Source organism: Larimichthys crocea, chromosome X (genome assembly GCF_000972845.2).
Source record: "Larimichthys crocea isolate SSNF chromosome X, L_crocea_2.0, whole genome shotgun sequence".
NCBI lineage: Eukaryota > Metazoa > Chordata > Actinopteri > Sciaenidae > Larimichthys > Larimichthys crocea.
In genome coordinates this window covers 28,169,274-28,190,525 of record NC_040020.1, presented here as the reverse complement: position 1 = coordinate 28,190,525, position 21,252 = coordinate 28,169,274, and the positions used below count along the sequence as shown (strand labels likewise).

The 21,252-nt window shown below is 38.1% G+C and overlaps 3 protein-coding genes and 1 pseudogene across 3 annotated transcripts; all 4 read right to left on the bottom strand.

Moving 5' to 3' along the window:
* Positions 1–141: 141 nt before the first annotated feature.
* g-lysozyme (lysozyme g-like) lies at positions 142–7,162 on the bottom strand. Its single transcript, NM_001303329.1, is given in 5 exon segments — positions 142–365; positions 456–606; positions 698–912; positions 1,072–1,149; positions 7,119–7,162. Coding segments are annotated over 5 exon segments (582 nt in total). The 5' UTR covers positions 7,123–7,162; the 3' UTR covers positions 142–231.
* Positions 7,163–7,797: 635 nt separating this feature from the next.
* Positions 7,798–8,815, bottom strand: LOC113746682 (lysozyme g-like; annotated as a pseudogene).
* A 1,835-nt stretch (positions 8,816–10,650) lies between these two features.
* Positions 10,651–13,891, bottom strand: LOC104926533 (lysozyme g). The gene is made up of 6 exons (XM_027283780.1): positions 13,487–13,891; positions 12,577–12,600; positions 11,895–11,972; positions 11,596–11,795; positions 11,371–11,506; positions 10,651–11,283 (listed from the first exon to the last, which is right to left on the bottom strand). The coding sequence occupies exons 1-6, from the start codon at positions 13,737–13,739 to the stop codon at positions 11,147–11,149; spliced, it is 828 nt and encodes a 275-aa protein (XP_027139581.1). The 5' UTR covers positions 13,740–13,891; the 3' UTR covers positions 10,651–11,146.
* A 1,810-nt stretch (positions 13,892–15,701) lies between these two features.
* LOC104926532 (N-acetylmuramoyl-L-alanine amidase-like) lies at positions 15,702–20,310 on the bottom strand. The gene is given in 4 exon segments (NM_001303328.1): positions 15,702–16,372; positions 16,706–16,916; positions 18,140–19,000; positions 20,215–20,310. Coding segments are annotated over 4 exon segments (1,449 nt in total). The 5' UTR covers positions 20,288–20,310; the 3' UTR covers positions 15,702–16,068.
* Between the last annotated feature and the right edge of the window lie 942 nt (positions 20,311–21,252).

Sequence of the window (21,252 nt, the reverse complement as noted above, 5' to 3'; positions counted from 1 at the left end):
ATATCTAAATCCAGAAGCTTCCTCAATAGCAGTGCAGTTACAGTCATAAACAAGGCTACAGTGAATATTACTTTTTTCTTTTTCACATTTCTGCAAATTATCACAACAAGAGCTCAAAAATCAGAGACAGCAGACAGAGATGGTTTACAGTTTCTTTATTGGGCAGAAGTTGCACACGTTACAGATTGTTTCTGTCATGTTTGAAATCTTTGTTGTGGGCTGCTTCAGCTGTTAATAGTTTTTATTGTTTTTGTACCACTGAGCTCTGGCAACAACATCATTGGAGTAGTCGCTACCTGTTGTGTTTTTATCCACATCTCTGTCCTTGACACTTCCATCCCCCATATTGTATGCTGCTATCCCTCCTGCACAGACAAATACAAATGAGAATGAAGCAAAGCAAAGTCTGAAAAGAGTTGACGCATGTATGAGCCTACTGTTTCAGTAAAACAAACCTTTCAGCTGCTCCTCTGTGCTCCAGCCAGGAAATTTGTTGCGAATCACTTTGATGAAATGAACCAAGATCCCAGTAGCTTGGCAGAGGTGTTCCTCACTGTCCCACGCGCCCTTTGCAGTGTGTCCACCTCCCTGCGGATTGACATCAACCTACACAATCGGGATGAACACAGCTGTTATTGTATTGTAACATGAGGCTTTACTAAGAGGATGTGAGTAAAGCAGTAATATTTGTTACAACCTGCATCAGTCCCCAGGCGTTGTATTGTCCTCTCGCTGGGCTATAGTCTCCCCATCCATTAGTTAGTGCATTTCCAGCCCTAGATTCTCTGGAGATGATTGCAGCGATGAGAGCTGGATCGATATCATATCTACGTCCAACACTGTTGATTTTAGATCTGTACTTTTCCATTCGGCCTGCATCTAATTCTGCCATTGCTTGTGATGCCTTCACACCTTTAGAGAGAAATCACAGAACAGGATTATTGCCTCAGTGAAACAAATGCATCTATTTGTTTTAATCAATAGCTACACTGTGGATGCACACGATGAAGGCTACATTTCCCACAGTTTATGATTAAATCAGCTCCTGTATTTGTGTACTATAGAGTTTACCTGAGTATCCCAGTTTGTCCTGCTGAGATGTTTCCAATGATGCACCGGTAGTCTGAACCCTCATAATGTTTCCATAACCTGCAAATATTCAGATTTTTTAGTCTTTCTATTATTTCTCATGAGGACTTAAAAGGACTTTACAGTTACATAAACTACCAAGAGCAACTAATGTGAGCGTGTATAATTTATATTGTTAAAACGTGAAAGGTTTCATGTTGTAACTTGATAAGTGTGAGTGTTGTAAGGACGCCAGCAATGTTGTTTGAATGAGGAAAGGTGTGCAGATTAACTGAGGAATATGTCTCATTTACATGACTTCATTAAGGTGTATTTCATGCTGGGGTTCCATTCTTACTGAGCACAGTGGATGATATTGTGATGCACATGTGTACATTTAGAAGGACTTTTAAAATGCATAGTGCTGTACAGGTGAAAAACCAGTCCGACCCGTCTCACTGATCAGCTAGAGCAGGGGTGTCAAACTCATTTTGGTCCAGGGGCCGCATACAACTATATATGAGCTCAAGGGGGCTGGAGCACAAAAATCACTGCATAAATTTGAAAATATAAAAAAAATATAGAGATAAAAAATGTGCTAATAACAATTGCAATACAAAATCTTTTTTATTTAAAGAATTCTTCTACAATACAATAAAAAGTAACAACCTGAGGCTTTAAAAGTAAGTGCAATTTCAAGTTGTGCAGTAACACATCACAATAGTTCATAAAACATGTGCAAAAAAAGCTCAAACAATGTTTGTCATATCTCACAGCAGAGCTCATAGCAGAGCAAGCAGATGACATGGAAGGCATGAGCTTGGATTATTTTAACAATATAGCTTTAAACAATAAAAAAAAATATGTAAGAAATGTTCCAGGTTACATCAATGACAGAAATCAAAGCCAAGTTAGAACTGGCCATGGCAACTTGCTGAATCAACACCTTAATAAATTCAACTCTTGTGTAAACGTATGAACATAAAGTGAAAACTTATATTAATTACTTAATTATATTTTATTAAAAATGTTTTTATAAAATATAATTTTCTAAAAACATTTTTTATAAAATTATATTTTATTAAAAATGGGCCACGGGCCGGATGTACAAGCTAGGCGGGACGGATGTGGCCCGCGGGCCGCATCTTTGACACCCCTGAGCTGGAGGGACACCGAGAGCTCCACCCGCCTGACGTCACGCTGAGGCCGCCAATCAGACGCTCGGATCGGGCAAAGAGCATATCCAGGTGGAGTAATGGACTACACTAAACTACTCAAGATTTATTTTTAACAGCATAAATTAAGACCTTATAACGTGATAGTGATGCATTTTATTTGTCTGCTGTGGCAGCAATACGCTTCTGGAAGTAATAGTAATATATAAAAGCAACAGCTTAACAAACACTCACCCATCTTTCTGCTTCCTCTGCTGACGGTCCCCTTGAAACTGGAGTGCGAGAGCTGCAACAGACTGTGATTGAAGCAAGCATGAAGGGCGGCTCTATTTATACAGACGTTTACTTTTGGTTTCAGTATAACTTCCTCATCTTATCTGCGTACATAGGGTCATTACTTTGTTCTGCTCAGTCAACAGCTTACTGTAGCAGGCTGTAAACCAGGCAAAGTAATACTGCGGTCAATCACTCAGTATCAAGCATATTTGAGAGAGATTTTACAGTAGAGTAAATACTGTACATAATGCCCTTTTCAACGAAAAAATAATGAACTTTGAGGCTGAATTTCTCCAAAATGATACAGTAAATATGCTTGATACTGAGTGAGGGAACAGTCAAGATGGTCCTGAGTTCAACTGTATCAGCCTTTGTCAGAAATTATGGATCAAAGGGATTTTATAGTGGCGTAATATGTTTGCTCGCTCCGTATCATGGGCTACATGCATTTGCCATAAATTCTGTAATACGGGCGCACTTGAAATCAGGAAAAGACCGAACGTCTGCTCACTTGACCGCAGTCAAAGTAATGAATGTTACACGATTTGTGGCATCCAATGTAACCACATTACATTAAAAAATAAATAAATATTATAATAATAAATATATATAATAATAAAATTATTTAGTTGATATTTCTGTCAAACTCAACTTAAAATAAGTGCATTCAGCCCATAAAATGATTTGATGACTTTGTTTACTTTTGCTTTACCTGTTTATCTGTTTTAGTTTTTATTCATTACTAGAAGTTCATGAGCTGGTGATATTTTGCAGACCAAGTACTGAAATCTGATGAGGAAATATTCAGTTTTTATATCCTGAACTTTATTCAGAATAATTTTATAGTTATTAATCACATTTTACCAGCTTTGAACATATCTACGTACCTTAACCTTTCATTTTCATGTTCTGATGATGCACAGTCTAAAAGTTCAACACGTGATTCTTTCAGCAGCACAATAATGAAACTGTATAGATGACACACATGTGTGAATGTAACCATTGAACTTTGTTCTTTTTCATTGAGTTTTTTTAGATATCAACTCATCACCGCAGATAGGTGGAAATATATATTAATCCTAGTCTTTCATTAATGCGTTCCAGCAAGCAGTTAAAGCAATTGTGCAACTTTTCTACCATCCATAGAATGACAGATTTTAAATTAGCTTCATGATACCTTTGTAATTGAGTGAATGATGTTTCTGTCATTAAAACCCGCTTGTTCTTGCACTATGTAACTTTAAGCTCTGAGTGTGAGAAGTATACTTTATGGCAGTAAGTTGCACAACCATCTATTTGACTAATTTTGGTGAAATTATCATATTTTATGAAGAAAACACACCTGAACATCAGCATGAGCACATAGTATGAGGACCTGATGATGTTTCACATCATCCACAACCACTCACTTACTGGAAACAGATGTCAGTGACACTTGTTTTTTGCTGTATGGGGACTATGCGGCTGCATATGACCCTGCAACCACCAGGGGCCCCCCAAATGATATGTTCAGCCTCAATATCTTTTGAGAGAATTAAAAGTACCTGTCTTTATTTGTAGCCAGGCAAGCCCCCTCATTAGTTGTGTGAAGTACTTACATGCTTTAAAAAAGCATATGATATCAATCATCTTTGGTCTGGGCTGTCACGTGACATCATATGTCCTTTGACCTTGATTTTATACTTTATGCAAACCAGCTGTTTTTATTTGCACTATGTACAGTCAATTACTGTCTGCCATTTACATCTGAACTGTTGAACTGTATACACTGTTTACATATTTTTTTATATTTGCTATATTCACACTAGTTACACTGTTACATATGTTTCCTTTGAAACTACAACGTGACTATTATTCTTATTGTTGGTTTGTTTTAATTGTTTGCACTTTAAAATAGATGCTGGTTTCTCTTATTTTTAAACAAAATAATACCTCTTGCTGATTTCTGTGGATCTTGTGCATACTACAATCACAGAAACTGACCCCAAATGGCACTGAAGGGGTTGCAGTGTTACATGTAAATGTTTCTTACCACCTGAATCATCAGTATTATTTGTACTAGTCTGCACATTAATATGGATGCTGATCCACTGAATTTTTATTCATTTAAGTAAGCATTTATTAATACACTCGAGCCTGTTTTATATAACAGACACATCATCCACAACCACTGACTTACTGCAAACTGATGTCAGTGATTCTTCATTGTGTCCTTGGATGGAAATAGAAAATGAGTAAAAATAGGTGAATAAGTAAAAAATAACAAAGAAAATAAAAAAAGATAAGTTAGGAATATTTAAAAAAAAACATTAAAACAGTTGATCTGCAGTTAAAACAGAAAGTAACAGAAAGTTTCATCAAACTGAAAGTGAAAATACAGGTCTCTTACTTTAAGAGTGACTTAGTGATAAAATAAACGTTATCCGGTGTGGAAACCACCCCACCTCAGTTGAAGTGCTGTGCACAGTTATTTCCTGTGTTTCTGTTGTGCTGCGTTCATGTGATACAGCATTGTATGAAAATCCTCAGTCATTAAGTCACTCTTAAAGTAAGAGACCTGTATTTTCACTTTCAGTTTGGTGAAACTTTTTTAAAATATTCCTAATTTATCTTTTTTTATTTTCTTTGTTATTTTTTACTTATTCACTTATTTTTACTCAATTCTATTTGAATCACCAAGACCACTGCCAAAGCTGTTTTTACTGTTACACAGGCCAGAGCTTCCATGTACGCTCCACAGTGAGGTATCTTATCATGCAATGAGTATAGTTTTGTATAAAGGATCATGGTAGATTTGCATTTGTTAGTAATGTACTGCTTCAGCCGAACCTTCATAATGTCTCCAAATCCTGTAAATGATCCGTTTTTTTTCATCAACACCCCTGCAGATCAACACTGGCACCAAAGCCTAAGGACTTCACAGTTACATAAACTACACCATATTTACAAACAAGAGCCTCACTACAGGAGCATAAAAAATACAAATATAAAAAAATACAGTTAAGGTTACAGTGTGTTATAATATTATCTTTAAAAATACAATATTTATTATCAAGGGGAAAGTGATAAAAACAACGCACTAGTGTAACTTGATGATGAGCCACCCTCTCTTTTTGATTCCTCTGCTGACGGTTTTCAAGTATAACTTCTATCTTATTCTTACGGACAGTTGGTTATAATGATGCCGACTGACATTTTTTCACCCCTCCCTGAAACTTGTTTGAAGCAGGAATCTCACTTTTCTAGAATTATTTAGTTACAGTGATTATTACATTTCTTTTTTCTTTACATTTCTGCAAATTATCACAGCAGATTTAAAAATCAGAGATAGCAGACAAAGATGGTTTGCAGTTATTTATTCAGCATAAGTTTTGACGCAGGCACCACATTACAGAACGTTTCGTCATGTTGGAAATCTTTGTTGTGGGCTGCTCAGCTGTTATAGTTTTCATTGTTTTTGTACCACTGAGCTCTGGCAACAACATCATTGGAGTAGTCTCTACCTGTTGTTTTTCTTATCACCTCTTTGTCCTCGACACTTTGATCCCCATATTGTATGCTGTATCCCTCCTGCACACAAATACAATGAGAATGAAGCAAAGCAAGTCTGAAAAGAGTTTGACGCATGTATGAGCCTACTGTTTCAGTAAAACAAACCTTTCAGCTGCTCCTCTGTGCTCCAGCCAGGAAATTTGTCGCGAATCATGCGATGAAATCAACCAAGTCCAGTAGCTGGCAGAGGTGTTCCTCATGTCCCATGCGCCCTCTGCAGGTGTCCACCTCCCTGCGGATTGACATCAACCTACACAATTGGATAACACAGGTGTTATTGTATTGTAACGTGCGGCTTCTTAAGGGATGTGAGTAAAGCAGTCATATTTGTTACAACCTGCATCAGTCCCAGGCGTTGTATTTCCTCTCGCTGGGCTATAGTCTCCCCATCCATTAGTTAGTGCATTTCCAGCCCTAGATTCTCTGGAGATGATTGCAGCGATGAGAGCTGGATCGATATCATATCTACGTCCAACACTGTTGATTTTAGATCTGTACTTTTCCATCCGTTCTGCATCTTCTTCTGCCATCGTCTCTGATGCATCCACGCCTATAGAGAGAAATCACAGAACAGGATTTTTGCCTCAGTGAAACAAATGCATCTATTTTTTTAATCCATAGCTACACTGTGGATGCACACGATGAAGGCTACATGATTACTTCTACAGTTTATCACTATATCAGCTCCTGTGTGTGTGTACTACAGAGTTTACCTTTGTATCCCAGACCGTTACCCTCAGATGTTTTCTCTGATGCACCAGTAGTCCGAACCTTCATAATGTCTCCATATCCTGTAAATGATCCGTTTTTTTTCATCAACACCCCTGCAGATCAACACTAGCACAAAGCATAAGGACTTCACGGTTACATAAACTACACATATTTACAAACAAGAGCCTGACACTACAGGAGCATAGAAAATACAAATGCTAAAAAAAATACAGTTAAAGGTTACAGTGTGTTATAATATTATCTTTAAAAATACAAATATTTATTATCAAGGGAAAGTGATAAAACACGCACTAGTGTAACTTGATGATGAGCCACCCATCTCTTTTGATTCCTCTGCTGACGGTCCCCTTGAAACTGGAATGCGAGAGCTGCAACACGTCCAAGCATGCAGGATGACTTTATTTATATTTAATATTTGTTTCACTTTTGGTTTCCGTATAATTTCTTAGCTTCTTCTTATCTGCTCACACAGGATCATTTCTTTGTTCTGCTCAGTCACCAGTTTACTGTGGCAGGCTGAAACAACAGAAACACAGGAAATAACTGTGCACAGCTCTTCAACTGACGTGGGGTGGTTTCCACACCGGATAAAGTTTATTCAAAGCAAAACTGCTCAAGACATATCTCGTGGGAGCTATACGAGCTAACTGCGGACATGTGAATGATGGATCTAAAGAATAATGTTGATCTCAAATTTCTGAAATACAGACGTTTTCTGAGAGACAGCAAACTCAAATGGTTGTTTTTTTGTTTAAATGACTGTGGCAACATATTGAACACCAAGACCACTGCCAAAGCTTCTTATCTTATTCTTATGGACAGTTGTTATAATGATGCAGACTGACATTTTTTCACCCCTCCCTGAAACTTGTATTGAAGCAGGAATGTCACTTTTGCTAGAATTATTTAAGTTACAGTGATTATTACTTTTTTTCTTTACATTTCTGCAAATTATCACAGCAAGATTTCAAAAAACAGAGACAGCAGACAAAGATGGTTTGCAGTTATTTATTCAGCATAAGTTTTGACGCAGGCACACATTACAGAATGTTTCTGTCATGTTTGAAATCTTTGTTGTGGGCTGCTTCAGCTGTTAATAGTTTTTATTGTTTTTGTACCACTGAGCTCTGGCAACAACATCATTGGAGTAGTCTCTACCTGTTGTTTTTCTATCCACATCTCTGTCCTCGACACTTCGATCCCCCATATTGTATGCTGCTATCCCTCCTGCACAGACAAATACAAATGAGAATGAAGCAAAGCAAAGTCTGAAAAGAGTTGACGCATGTATGAGCCTACTGTTTCAGTAAAACAAACCTTTCAGCTGCTCCTCTTTGCTCCAGCCAGGAAATTTGTCGCGAATCACTTCGATGAAATCAACCAAGATCCCAGTAGCTTGGCAGAGGTGTTCCTCACTGTCCCATGCGCCCTCTGCAGTGTGTCCACCTCCCTGCGGATTGACATCAACCTACACAATCGGGATGAACACAGGTGTTATTGTATTGTAACGTGAGGCTTTACTAAGAGGATGTGAGTAAAGCAGTAATATTTGTTACAACCTGCATCAGTCCCCAGGCGTTGTATTTTCCTCTCGCTGGGCTATAGTCTCCCCATCCATTAGTTAGTGCATTTCCAGCCCTAGATTCTCTGGAGATGATTGCAGCGATGAGAGCTGGATCGATATCATATCTACCTCCAACACTGTTGATTTTAGATCTGTACTCTTCCATCCGTTCTGCATCTTCTTCTGCCATCGTCTCTGATGCATCCACGCCTATAGAGAGAAATCACAGAACAGGATTTTTGCCTCAGTGAAACAAATGCATCTATTTTTTTAATCCATAGCTACACTGTGGATGCACACGATGAAGGCTACATGATTACTTCTACAGTTTAACTTATATCAGCTCCTGTGTGTGTGTACTACAGGTTTACCTTTGTATCCCCGACCGTTACCCTAGTGTTTTCTCTGATGCACCAGTAGTCCGAACCTTCATAATGTTCCATATCCTGTAAATGATCCTTTTTTTTTTTCTCAACACCCTGCAGATCAACACTGGCACAAAGCATAAGGACTTCACAGTTACATAAACTACACATATTTACAAACAAGAGCTTGACACTACAGGAGCATAGAAAATACAAATGATAAAAAAAATACAGTTAAAGGTTACATGTGTTATAATATTATCTTTAAAAATAAAATATTTATTATCAAGGGGAAAGTGATAAACACGCACTAGTGTAACTTGATGATGGAGCCACCCATCTCTTTTGATTCCTCTGCTGACGGTCCCCTTGAAACTGGAATGCGAGAGCTGCACACGTCCAAGCATGCAGGATGACTTTATTTATATTTATATTTGTTTCAATTTTGGTTTCCGTTTAATTTCTTAGCTTCTTCTTATCTGCTCACCCAGGTCATTTCTTTGTTCTGCTCTCAACAGTTTACTGTGGCAGGCTGAAACAACAGAAACACAGGAAATAACTGTGCACAGTCTTCAACTGACGTGGGGTGGTTTCCACACCGGATAAAGTTTATTCAAAGCCAACTGCTCAAGACATATCTCGTGGGAGCTATAGAGCTAACTGCGACATGTGAATGATGGATCTAAAGAATAATGTTGATCTCAATTTCTGAAATACAGACGTTTTCTGAGAGACCGCAAACTCAAATGGTTGTTTTTTTTGTTTAAATGACTGTGGCAACATATTGAACACCAAGACCACTGCCAAAGCTTCTTATCTTATTCTTATGGCAGTTGTTATAATGATGCAGACTGACATTTTTTCACCCCTCCTGAAACTTGTATTGAAGCAGGAATCCACTTTTGCTGAATATTTATTACAGTGTTATTACTTTTTTTCTTTACATTTCTGCAAATTATCACAGCAAGATTTCAAAAATCAAAGATGGTTTGCAGTTATTTTATTCAGCATAAGTTTTGACACAGGCACACATTACAGAATGTTTCGTCATGTTGGAAATCTTTGTTGTGGGCTGCTTCAGCTGTTATAGTTTCATTGTTTTTGTACCACTGAGCTCTGGCCACAACATCATTGGAGTAGTCTCTACCTGTTGTTTCTTTTCCACATCTTTGTCCTCGACACTTCGAGTCAGTTTTATTCACATTTTACCAGCTTTGAAACATATCTACGTACCTTAACCTTTCATTTTCATGTTCTGATATGCACAGTCTAAAAGTTCCACGTGTTCTTTAGCAGCACAATAAAAAACTGTATAGTGACACACATTGTGTGATGTAACCATTGAACTTTGTTCTTTTTCATTGAGTTTTTTTTAGATTTCAACTATCACCGCAGATAGGTGAAAATTATATTCATCCTAGTCTTTCATTAATGCGTTCCAGCAAGCAGTTAAAGCAATTGTGCAACTTTACCATCCATAGATAACAGATTTTAAATTAGCTTCATGATACCTTTGTAATTGAGTGAATGATGTTTCTGTCCTTCAAACTCTGTGCTCCACATGCCTCGATGATCTTCTGTGAGAAGAAGTATGTTACACTTTATGACAGTAAGTCGCAAGCCATTATCATTTCACTGATTTTGGTGAAATATTAAATGTTTTCTGCTTTCCCTCTGATGTCCTCTGGCTGAGTTTCCTGATTTTCTGTTAGTCTTTGTACCGCAGGCACAAACAGACACTTGGACTCCATATATATATATATATATATTATATATATATATATATATATTATATCTCTATATCTATGTGTGTGTGTGTGTGTGTGTGTGTGTGTGTGTGAATGTTTGTGTGTGTATGTGAAGGGTTTATGAAACTGCTTATTTTAGTTAATAAGAAATTATTATCAAAACCATGGAGTAATGGAGTAGAAGGCATGCAATTTAATAAAAACACAATTATAAATTTGACAATATTCATATTCCCCTGTGCCTTCCTAACTTTTATGTATTTGTATGGCTGCTAGAATAAAGACTTTATATTGGTCCATTAACTCAAAGAATTTAACTACTGACAATGGCATTTTATTTCATCACTCTTGCACCAAGAATGAATCCTGTTCACAGTTTCCATCCTAAACCAAACTTTTAGTGGGGCTAAGGATGTCTGTCAAAGGGAAACAATGGAAGCAATGTTAAGGCAAAACCTGCGATAGTAACCAGCTAAGACAAGAAAATGATGCTGCTACCGCTTAGTAGAAGTAACAAGGAACTTAGCGAAGGTGTTTTTTTTTATTTTTTAAGGTGTTTTTGATGCACTTGGCTCTGACCAACTTTCTTGTCTAAATTGGGCAAATTTTCTAATTCATCTTGATGATGTTTGGAGATTTTCAGGAGGTTGTAGACAGCTTCAGGTTTTAAAAGCCTCCATGGATTTTGTACCACTGAGCCCTAGCAACAACATCATTGGAGTAGTCTCCACATGGCGTTCTGGCATCCACCGCTTCATAGCACTTGATGTTATCCTCTCCTGCACTGTAGGCAGCTATTCCTCCTGCAGAGACAAATACAAATGATGACAAAGCAAAACAAAGTGTGAAGGCAGTTTCTAATGAAAGTCTTCTAATTCAGTAAAACAAACCTTTCAGCTGCTGCTCCTTGGTCCATTCAGGAAATGCATTCTTTATGCGGGTTATGAAATAAATCAGGATGTCGGTGCCTTGGCTGAGGTGTTCCTCACTGTTCCATGAACCTTTTGGCTCGTGAACTTCATGGATCTATGGAAATATTAGTTAATAAAGTTCAGATGAGTACTGCTGCAGGAGCCACTACTAAGAAGGAGTGATTAAAACAGTTTTATTATTACCTGCATCAGTCCAAAGCATTGTTCATCATAGCGCCCCTTGCCTTCCTTCAGTGCTCTTCCTCCCCTGCATGATCTGGAGATGATGGCGGCAATGAGAGCTGCAGCAATCTCTTTCTCACGAGCAACATTTTTGATGATGGTTTTATACTTTTCCATTTCCCGTAGATCAGTCTCTGCCATGGCATGCGATGCCTCCACACCTTTGGAAAGTAATCAAATAAAGAACAGGTCTCAGTGCAGCTATCACCTTGTCATTCTCAGATCAATATATATGTAGATATGAATAGATCAGTGTTTACCTTCGTATTTCAACTTGTCTTGCTGAGCTGTTTGTGCAGAAGCACCAGATGTTTTCACCTCCATGATGTCTCCATATGCTACAAATGTTCAGTTTATTAGACTTTTCCATCAACACACTTGAACATCAACATGAGCACATAATGTAAATGAGTAAATAAAATGCTTAAAATTAAACTAAAAATAAATAGATAAAAACACTGCTTATGGTTGACGTGAAATTGTGAAATATCTCCTGTGGCTCTGAAACACTTTCATCACTTGGACTCTGCAAACCTTGAAAGACAAGGTGGGTCTCATGAAGGATACTATTGTCGTGTTCGTTTTTTTTGAGGAAGAGTTGTCCTGCACTTCTTTTATTTAAGAGAATAAGTAAATTACACAGCTGTGGGTCTGATCTGCTTCACTCGAAAGCTCTGCTGGATCAGGGGCGCGGAGCACAGTCTGCTCCCTCTTTTTATAAGTTTGTTACTCTGGGTGTCATCCTTTCTGATTTCCACATATATTTTATTGGACAAATATGTCACACTGTCGATGTTGAATTATGGGACGCGTACAATCCATAGAGAGAATAGCAAGTCTCTTGCTATTCTCCCAGATTTGAAATGCAAATTATAATGTAGACATAATCAATGTTTCACAAATCTGAAATATAGTTCAAATCATCCACAACCACTCACTTACTGGAATCTATCAGTGTCTCCTTGTCTGGAAATACACACACACAAAAAAACAGTGTTAAATAGCACTGAAATAATTCAATGAAAGCAGGACAATCAGTGAAATAACTGGACTAAGATAAGAAGATAATAAATAAATAAATAACACGTTAAGACAGTTTCATCAAACTGAAAGTGAAAAATACAGGTCTCTTACTTTCAGAATGACTTAATGACCAAGGACTTTCATACAGTGCTGCATCAAATTAACGCACCACAGGAAACCACGGGAAATAACCGTGCATCTAAGCAAAACTGCTCAAAAGAGAATTTGAACTTGGTTAACTAGAGGTACACTGAAAAAGAAGTAGTTCAAGTTACTTCATTAAAAAAAAAAGTGATCACATTAACAATGCAGCTGCGTGTGATTCAAAATTATGACAAAAATATAATATAAGACCTTTTATATTATATTTTTGTGTCAGACATGTCAGAAAAACATGTCACTGTTTATTACAAAAAGTTTCCACTTTTCACAGGTTGTACATACAGTAAGATGATAAAATACCTCACTATCCATGGGATGGGATGCTAGAAATGTCACATTTGGTTTGTGTACATTGTCCATCAGTCAGACATAACGCAGGCTGAAGGTTTATACATGTATAAACCTTCAGCCTGATAAGATATCTTCTCAGTGCACTGAGCAGATATCTTATCATGTAATGAGTATAGTACAGCATGGTAATAAAGTTTGAAAAACTTTCTTTTTAGTACACTCGGTTGTTACAATGATTCAGACTGACATTTCTTAGACCCCCCTCCCTGAAACTTGTAATAAAGCATGAATCTCACTTTAGTGGGATTTATTCATTATTTCACTCCTGACACCAAACCTCCACACTAGAGAAAACTGCATGTGATGTTCAGCTCACCAAGGCTCTCTCTTGCTGCGTTGCAACCGATATTCTCCAAAACCTCCAGAGCCACTTTAATAGCTCCTTTCTCTGTGAAGGTTGAAACCATGACAGCTGCGATCTCTAGATCATTTTTGCCTTCCAGGGCCCTGGTTCTGATCCGTGGCTTTTCCCTGCGGTCCAGGAGCTTGTAACGGAACTTTTCTAAATCACGGTCGCTTAAGTCCTCCAACATGTTAGTCAAAGCGTCTTTAGGAGTCTTGGCAGGCATCTCTGCAGTTCACTCAGAGGCGACAAAAACACTTCTGCTGTGAGCTCACCGCACTGTGTGAGTGCAGATAAACTCAGAGTATTTGGGGATGTTTCCGGACTTTGACGAGATCTGTGGTCAGAGGCAGTATAGTAAGTCACTGCAGCTGAAAGATAAACTGGATGTCATTGACTGAAATGGAACTCCACCCTAATGAGAGTTTGACCAGCCACCAACCAAAACCTGTGACCTGCGTATTCCAAGAAATTAAAAACAGCTAAGAAAAACAGCCTCTTTTCAATTTTGTGACAACATATCTTACAGATGATCAAATGATCATACCCTTTCAGTAAAGGAGAAGCCACTTTTCTCCTGATAAATTGAAGGATTAAGAGTTTCAATTAGTAAAGCTGTCAGATAAATGGAGGAAATGCAGAATACGGACCCAATAACAAAAAACAGATTAATCCAATCCGGGCACAACTGTTCAGTGATATTTTAATTCTTCATACAAGCATCCTATACACTGCCAGATATGTAATCCTCATGTTGAATAGTTTTAGTTTTATTAAATTTAGTTTGAAGTATTTCGTCTCAAATAATTAATGTGTAATACGTGTGTGACGTGGGTGTCCTCAGCAGCCTCTGGGTGGTTGTGAAACACCAATCACCAGGAACCTGCAGATGGCGCTGATGTCAATGATATCATTTACTGCAAGCGCTTACCATGCACAACTGTAACAGAGGTTAAAAATGATAGTCCACACTGCCGTTTCTGGAGGTTTGACGGCTCATTTAAGTGAAAAACGTATACAATATAAAACATACTTTAAAAAACTTTACTCACGCACTTTTTAGCCTAATGAAGGTTTTTCATCTTTCTGTTGTGTGCCATGCAATCTAACAACTGTGTCAGATGTCCATCCTATGAACCCCTGGTGTTCTTTCTTTTTAGGCAGAGCCACAGTGAGGCTGCCATGCATCATGAATCCTGGCCTAGCTTCTTATTAAACTAGGGTTAATGAGGTTTCACATCAGACACCCAGGTTTTCTGGCTCATCGTCTTCAGTGAGAAGATTTTGCTGTGTATTTTAGTTTATTCTTCATCTGCCGCATCTTCTCATGGTACGATGAACCCTACAAAGTAACCCGTTAATTCAGTAGAGCAATATGGGTACGGTGATTTAGTGCAAGCGTGTGAGGAAGAGTGGGTCAGGTTAAGGTGCAGAAATCAGAAAACTCGGTCGGTCGGTTGGTCTGTTACAACAGTAATCTTAGTATAAGAGATAACTCTAAATTTTGGATTGTTCTTCTGACAAAACCAGACTTTTAGAGACGTCATCTTAGGTTTTGGGAGGTTGTCATGGGCAATTTACATCATTTCTGACATTTGAGTGATTTGCAGCCTATTATGTGTGTATTTTTAGGCCTCTATTTGCTTAGTTGAGTTGTGGGAGTGCACTTTAAAGGCCTCTATTTACTTATTCTGGTGTTTTCTGTGTGCCTTGTCTGAAGATCTTCCCTTCTTTACAATTTTTGAGTTGGTACAGCAACAGACCAATGATCCACCAGGCAAAACCATCTTGAACCCAACTTTGAACCCAGTGTTTTTCGATAGCAGTGTTTCTTCGTGTTCTCTCCTGGCCTTTAAATATGTGACCCAACCATGTGTATATCCACTAAAAAGCCTTGTAATGGTGTTACTGAATGGCACAGAAACAAATCATTGTATCCTCCAGTATTAACCATTAAAAAACTCATCATGTCATAATGATTTCTTATTCTAAAATATACTGCAGTTATTAAACAGTTGGTAATTGATATGCCATGCTAAGGATCTTTGTTGTTTCAGCTTACGTCTTTTAGTCATAAGGTCCTTTCAGGAGACCCACACAAAAAAACAGTGCTGAATAGCACTGAAATAATTCAATGAAAGCAGGAAAATCAGTGAAATAACTGGACAAAGATAAGATAAGAAGAATCTTTTTTTTTTTAATCATCAAACTGAAAGTGAAATACAGGTCTATTTCTTTCAAGATGACTTAATGAACGAGGAATTCCATACAGACAGTGCTCAATGAGCTTCAAAGTACCCATGTTTATTAAAACCACTGGTGTCTCACATGTAAGGACGACCAGACAGATCAATGTTTGTTTGTCCAAATTCAAAGCATCATTGATTTAAATTAACCCTGTGCTGGAAGAAATGAATTTGAAAATGAGTCATCTACATTAAAATGATAAACTACTCCAGAGTTATAGATTTATTTCAAAAATGAGGGAAAATAAACAGTCAGCAGTGACAGTTATCATACCCTGAAGATCCATTAATGATTTCAAACTGGGAGTGTTAATCTCTGAAGTGCTCCCAGGTCCTTATTTCTGAGAAGAAGGCGTCTCCAGGGCAGCTGGTGTAGTTCACCACCTGTCTGTGGCCATGGAGGGTGAAGTTAGCAATCAGTCCCCCTCCATCTACTGCACATCGGACTAGACGATGGCGCAACAGGTCCATAGCATGGCGGGATGGCAAGGTGGCAGTGTAGTTACCGATGATTGACACCCCATACCCAACGTCATTGCGCCCCTTGGTGTGCGTGCCAAGATGTTTCCAACCTCTGCCTTCATAGACGTAGCCATCGGAGCCAACCACGAAGCTGAGGACACATATATGATTAATAAATGCACAGTAAAAGTGTACAGTAAGTGATCCCAAGTAAACTGAACTAACATTCAAGCAAAAAATAGAGCAGCGTTCTTACAAATACTGAAACTGAAATAAAAATGCTAAGAATTATCTTTAATTAAAAGAATAGTTTGACATTTTGGCAAATATGCTTATTTGGTTACTTTGTGAGAGTTAAATAAGAAGGTTGATTCTTCTCTCATATCTGTGTATGGAGCTGGAATGGTATCAATCTTCTAATTCTCATTTTAAAAAAATCAAAATAAATAAGCATGTCACTGAAAATGTGAAATTATTCCATTACCTGTATCCTATGTCGCTCCAACCACGATCTTCCTGGTGGTAGCGCTGCATGGATCTCATGTCACGGGAGCAGTTTGGGAAGGATAAACAGGGTGAGGATGGCTCATAGGTGTGGTGAACATAGAGAAACCGGAGGGGCAGAGACAGTGGCAAAGGTGTACCCCGGTTTGCTTTTGCCCCCCACTGACAACGTGGGATGATTTGAGGGCAGTCTGAGGAGAGGATGGGAGAATAAAAGTTAGGATATAAAAACCAGTACAGTTGTTGCTATGTCATATTCACAACATTTTCAACGCTCAAAACTAGAGATCCAAGACTAGAGTCTAGAGCCTGATCGATATTAGCTTATATCAGATATACAGTATCAGTAATAGTACGAGTATCTGTGTATATGTTGGCTGATAAGTAACAAGGAATTGCAGTACATAAATACCAAAGATATATTTGAAATACTGTGCAAAGAACGACATAATTGTCCTATAGTATTAGTAGAATGGCAATACAGTATTAAATAATCAGAGAGACTACTGTAAAAAGGGTTCTTTAACCATCCCGCAGGCTAGCCTTTGCACTAGAGCAGCAACAACTAGTTGATTCATCGATTGGTTGGTTGATTGGAAATAAACCATAAATAATGTAGATATTGAAATAAGTGCATTCAGCCATCATTGGCCACTTTGTTTACTTTTGCTTTACCTGTTTATCTGTTTTATTTTTTATTCATTGCTAGAAGTTCATGAGCTGGTGATATTTTGCAGACCAAGTACTGAAATTTGATGAGGAAATATTCAGTTATTTAAAGGTCCAGTGTGTAAGATTTAGGTGGCTCTATTTACATAATATGCCATACATGTGATATAACATGCATAACTATGTTTTCATTAGTGTGTAATCACCTGAAAATATGCATAACTATGTTTTCATTAGTGTGTAATCACCTGAAAATAAGAATAATTTTGTTTTTGTTACCTTCAAATTAACCTTTTATATGTACAGATGCTGCCAGTCTTGAATGTTGAAGCACCGTGTTTCTACAGTGGCTTGAAATAGGCAAACTAATAACAAACTTTACCACCGTAGTTTCACTATACTGGCAGATGCCACTAAATCCTACACATCGGCCCTTTAAGCATTTTTTTTCAGCAAAAATTCTCAGGTTCCAGCCTCTCAAATGTGAATATTTTTCAGTTGTCATACTTTTCTATGACACTAAACTGAATATCTTTGATTTTGGGCATTTTTAAATGTTGTCATTGTTTTTTTTGTTGTTGTTTTTTTTAAACTTGTGACACATAATACATTTTTCTAATTTGCTAAACTTTACAGACCAAAAGATTAATCAGTTAATTAAAAAACAATCTATAGTTTTATCAGTAAAGAAAATAATCATTTGTTGCAGCCTTACATTGTGTGTTTTTATCGTTTCATAGCTCACCCCAATACTTGTGCACAAATCTCTCCAATCCATCCTTCACCACCTTTTCCAGTCCTGTATCAAAGGCAATCCATTCAGTCTTCTCTAACTTCCAGACTAATGCTAGTGTCCCCATCACCTGGCTGTGAAGATCGAGTGGCTCCAGAATGGCTTTTGAGATCTCCCTTCGCCTCGGGCTAATGTGTTTGGTCAGAGCATCAAGACCCTGCCCCTCATGTAGAATAAAACTATAGTACCCTTTCAAAATGTCACTGAGGGCCTGTGACGGTTTATGTGCAGATAGGTTGCTGAGGTCCGTGCCCAGTATAGCTCCATCCATGCCCCCATTAATAAGAGCATCAGTGGCCAGAGTGGCAGCCTGAGACAGCTTGAACACCTTAGGGTAATCCACATTGTCCCAACACCCGTTAGGCCCCAGGCGATAAGATGGTGGAAAGTCCTGCAGGCTGAGGAAGGACAGACCCAGTGTCCTGCCTAAAGTGAGTGAGAAGAGCCCAACAGCTGGCTTGCCCTCGATCTTGGCTTTCAGTCCTGATTCAATTCCTAGAAGTAAGGGTGCAAGAGCTACCGTGGTGCCATCTGGAGCGAGGACGACCCCTCGTTCTTCTCCGTGATCTGTCACAATGTGGTGGATTGCCTTGTCAAAAAAGCTAAAGGATGAGGCATTGAGAATGGCCGTCTCTAGGACTTCAGCATCACTGAGATTATATGATGCACCCAAGAAATGGATGGTCATTGCATCATCGTGGCCTGCGGTCCTCCGAAGGGCTCTGACCAGTGCCAAGGGGGATATTCCAGGGTTAGAGTCTTCAACCTGCTGTACGGCTCGGATGAAGCTGTTCATGTTACGTAGGTGGACACCTGACAACAACACAAATGAGCAACAAATGAAGTGAAGTAAGGACATTATAGTGTAATAATGAGTCAGTGAATTAACTCTTTTACTTCAAAGGATAGTTATGTTCATGGCCTAAATAGTGTTATAACAGACAATTTAACAAAAACTATCATCCTATAGTAAGAAAGGAGAAGAATTTGGCAAAGTTAATGATACTGTCTATCTGATCTAAGTTGGTAGAATTTAGTGTCAAAAACTGGACATGCTCCTCAATATAGGTCAATACTTTCCCTTTAGCCAAATGAAAAGGACCAAAGAGGCCTTCACATTAAACAACAATCATACAAACATGGCTTGTCCATGTCCTTCAGTACATCTCTTATGTGTTTTCTGATCTGAAGCCCCTATCGACAAAATGACATCACTGTCATGTTATATTTTTGTTATCGTGTGAGATGTTATACCTCACAATGCAGCAGTTATGGGTTAAATTTAAGCACAAAAACAACTTAGGCTCAGGGAAAGATCACAATTTTTGTTTGAAATAAGTTCTAGTTCAGTTTAGGACAACATGGTTTAGACATGGTTTGGGATGAACGATAAATGCCTTTGACATCATGGTCACAATTAAAAGAAACCATGGTTGACTATTAGTGGGCCTCTTGTGTTAAAGTCCGATGTTTTTGTTGATCCATCCACCCACGTAAACCTCATCCCTATAATGTTCATCTGACTTACTGTTATAATTCCCACAGCTGTTAAAGGGTTTGTCACTTCAGTGTGATCAAATATCTTTCTGGGGCATTTGCTCAAATGACTAATGCTGTTTTCTTTCTTTGAACAACCCTTCTGTGATCCCAAACCCTACCCCTACGTTCCCAATAATTTCCATTCACTCCCATTCATTCCCATTCATTTCATACTGTACCAATATCTCAGCAGGAGGCAATGAAAAATTAAAAACCTAAAATTCAAAACAGCTTAAGAACACAACTCAGCCACACAAATCTTCATAAAAATGCATAATGTAACAAATATGTCTACTTCCTTTTTTTGATATTATATGATATTTATGTGCAGGGATGGATGGATGTAGGTATTTATTGTATCAAATTTGTTTGTTTGTTCATTCATATTTATAGAAGCCCCCAACCCCCCATTAGCATACCAAAAACTTAGCCTAATGAAGAATTTAACTCGTGATAGCACAAATGTTTACATACTTTGAATAACTTACCTGCCGGCCTGCTATAAACAGTAAAAAAGTAGGATAGTCCCAGAACAAAAATCGACACTCCAAATGAAGTCATGTTGCATTTCCTGCTTGTTGCCTTTCAAAAAGCAACTTTTCTGTTATAATGGTGTCAAAAACAGAATTTTCCCAAGCTAAATTTACAAAAGACAACCTGAACAGTGAGATATGAAGGAATCTCTGCAGTAACGCTCAACGCGCAGGCTTTCAAAAAAGGTAAACTGAAGCACAGATGTGCTCCCCACAACTTCTGAGAGGAGTTGTGTGTATTTGTGTACGTGCATGACTGCAATGTTGTGTCCCAATAGGGTACTCTTTGTACACTGATGGCTCCAAATATTGATTTAGTCTACAGCAGGCCACAATGTGTCATGGGCAAAACAACGTCAAATGGTGTGTTATACAGAGACAAACAAGTGCCTTTTGCAAATTGTTCTGGGTTGTGTCAATCTTTACTCATGTTATACAGCCTTGTGGCTTCCTTTGCATACAGTATGTCATATTATGAACATGACTGAAGTGAAAGATAAAACAGATTCATGGTTAATGTTTAGCTTCTCATGTGATGTTTGTGCATCTGTTGTGTACTCACCAGTGTCGGGACACATTATGATCACATAAACATTCAACTACAGGAATTTCTAATGCAGGGAAATGGGTGGAGAATGGAAAATAACAGTTGTCCCGATTTGAGGTGGTAAATGCTCAAGGGAGTAAAATCAATCAATCAATCATTTTGATATGATTGCCTGTTTATAGGTTGTGTTTTGATGAAAATCTTTGCAAACGTCTAGCATTTTCTCAGTCTTTAATGAGGTAGTTATCTAGTTAGCTTTTCAATTAACAGGTGTGACCATCGGTTGTGTTGTTCGAAAACCAGTCATCGTCACAGAATGTAATGGTTTTTGTGACTGCGCTTGAAATCACATTCAAATTCTTGAAATTTCCTAGATTCATGTGACATTCATGTCTTAAAGTAATAATGGACTGTTGTTTCTTCTTTACTTAGTTGTCTGGTTCTTG

Bases quoted from the DNA above. Each gene is read 5' to 3' on its own strand.
- LOC104926533 (XM_027283780.1), bottom strand. From the start codon at position 13,739: ATGCCTGCCAAGACTCCTAAAGACGCTTTGACTAACATGTTGGAGGAC. The intron at 11,507-11,595 runs GTAATAATAAAA...ATATTTCCATAG, and splicing joins AATGCTTTGGACTGATGCAG to ATCCATGAAGTTCACGAGCC. The intron at 11,284-11,370 runs GTTTGTTTTACT...TTGTCTCTGCAG, and splicing joins CAAGGAGCAGCAGCTGAAAG to GAGGAATAGCTGCCTACAGT.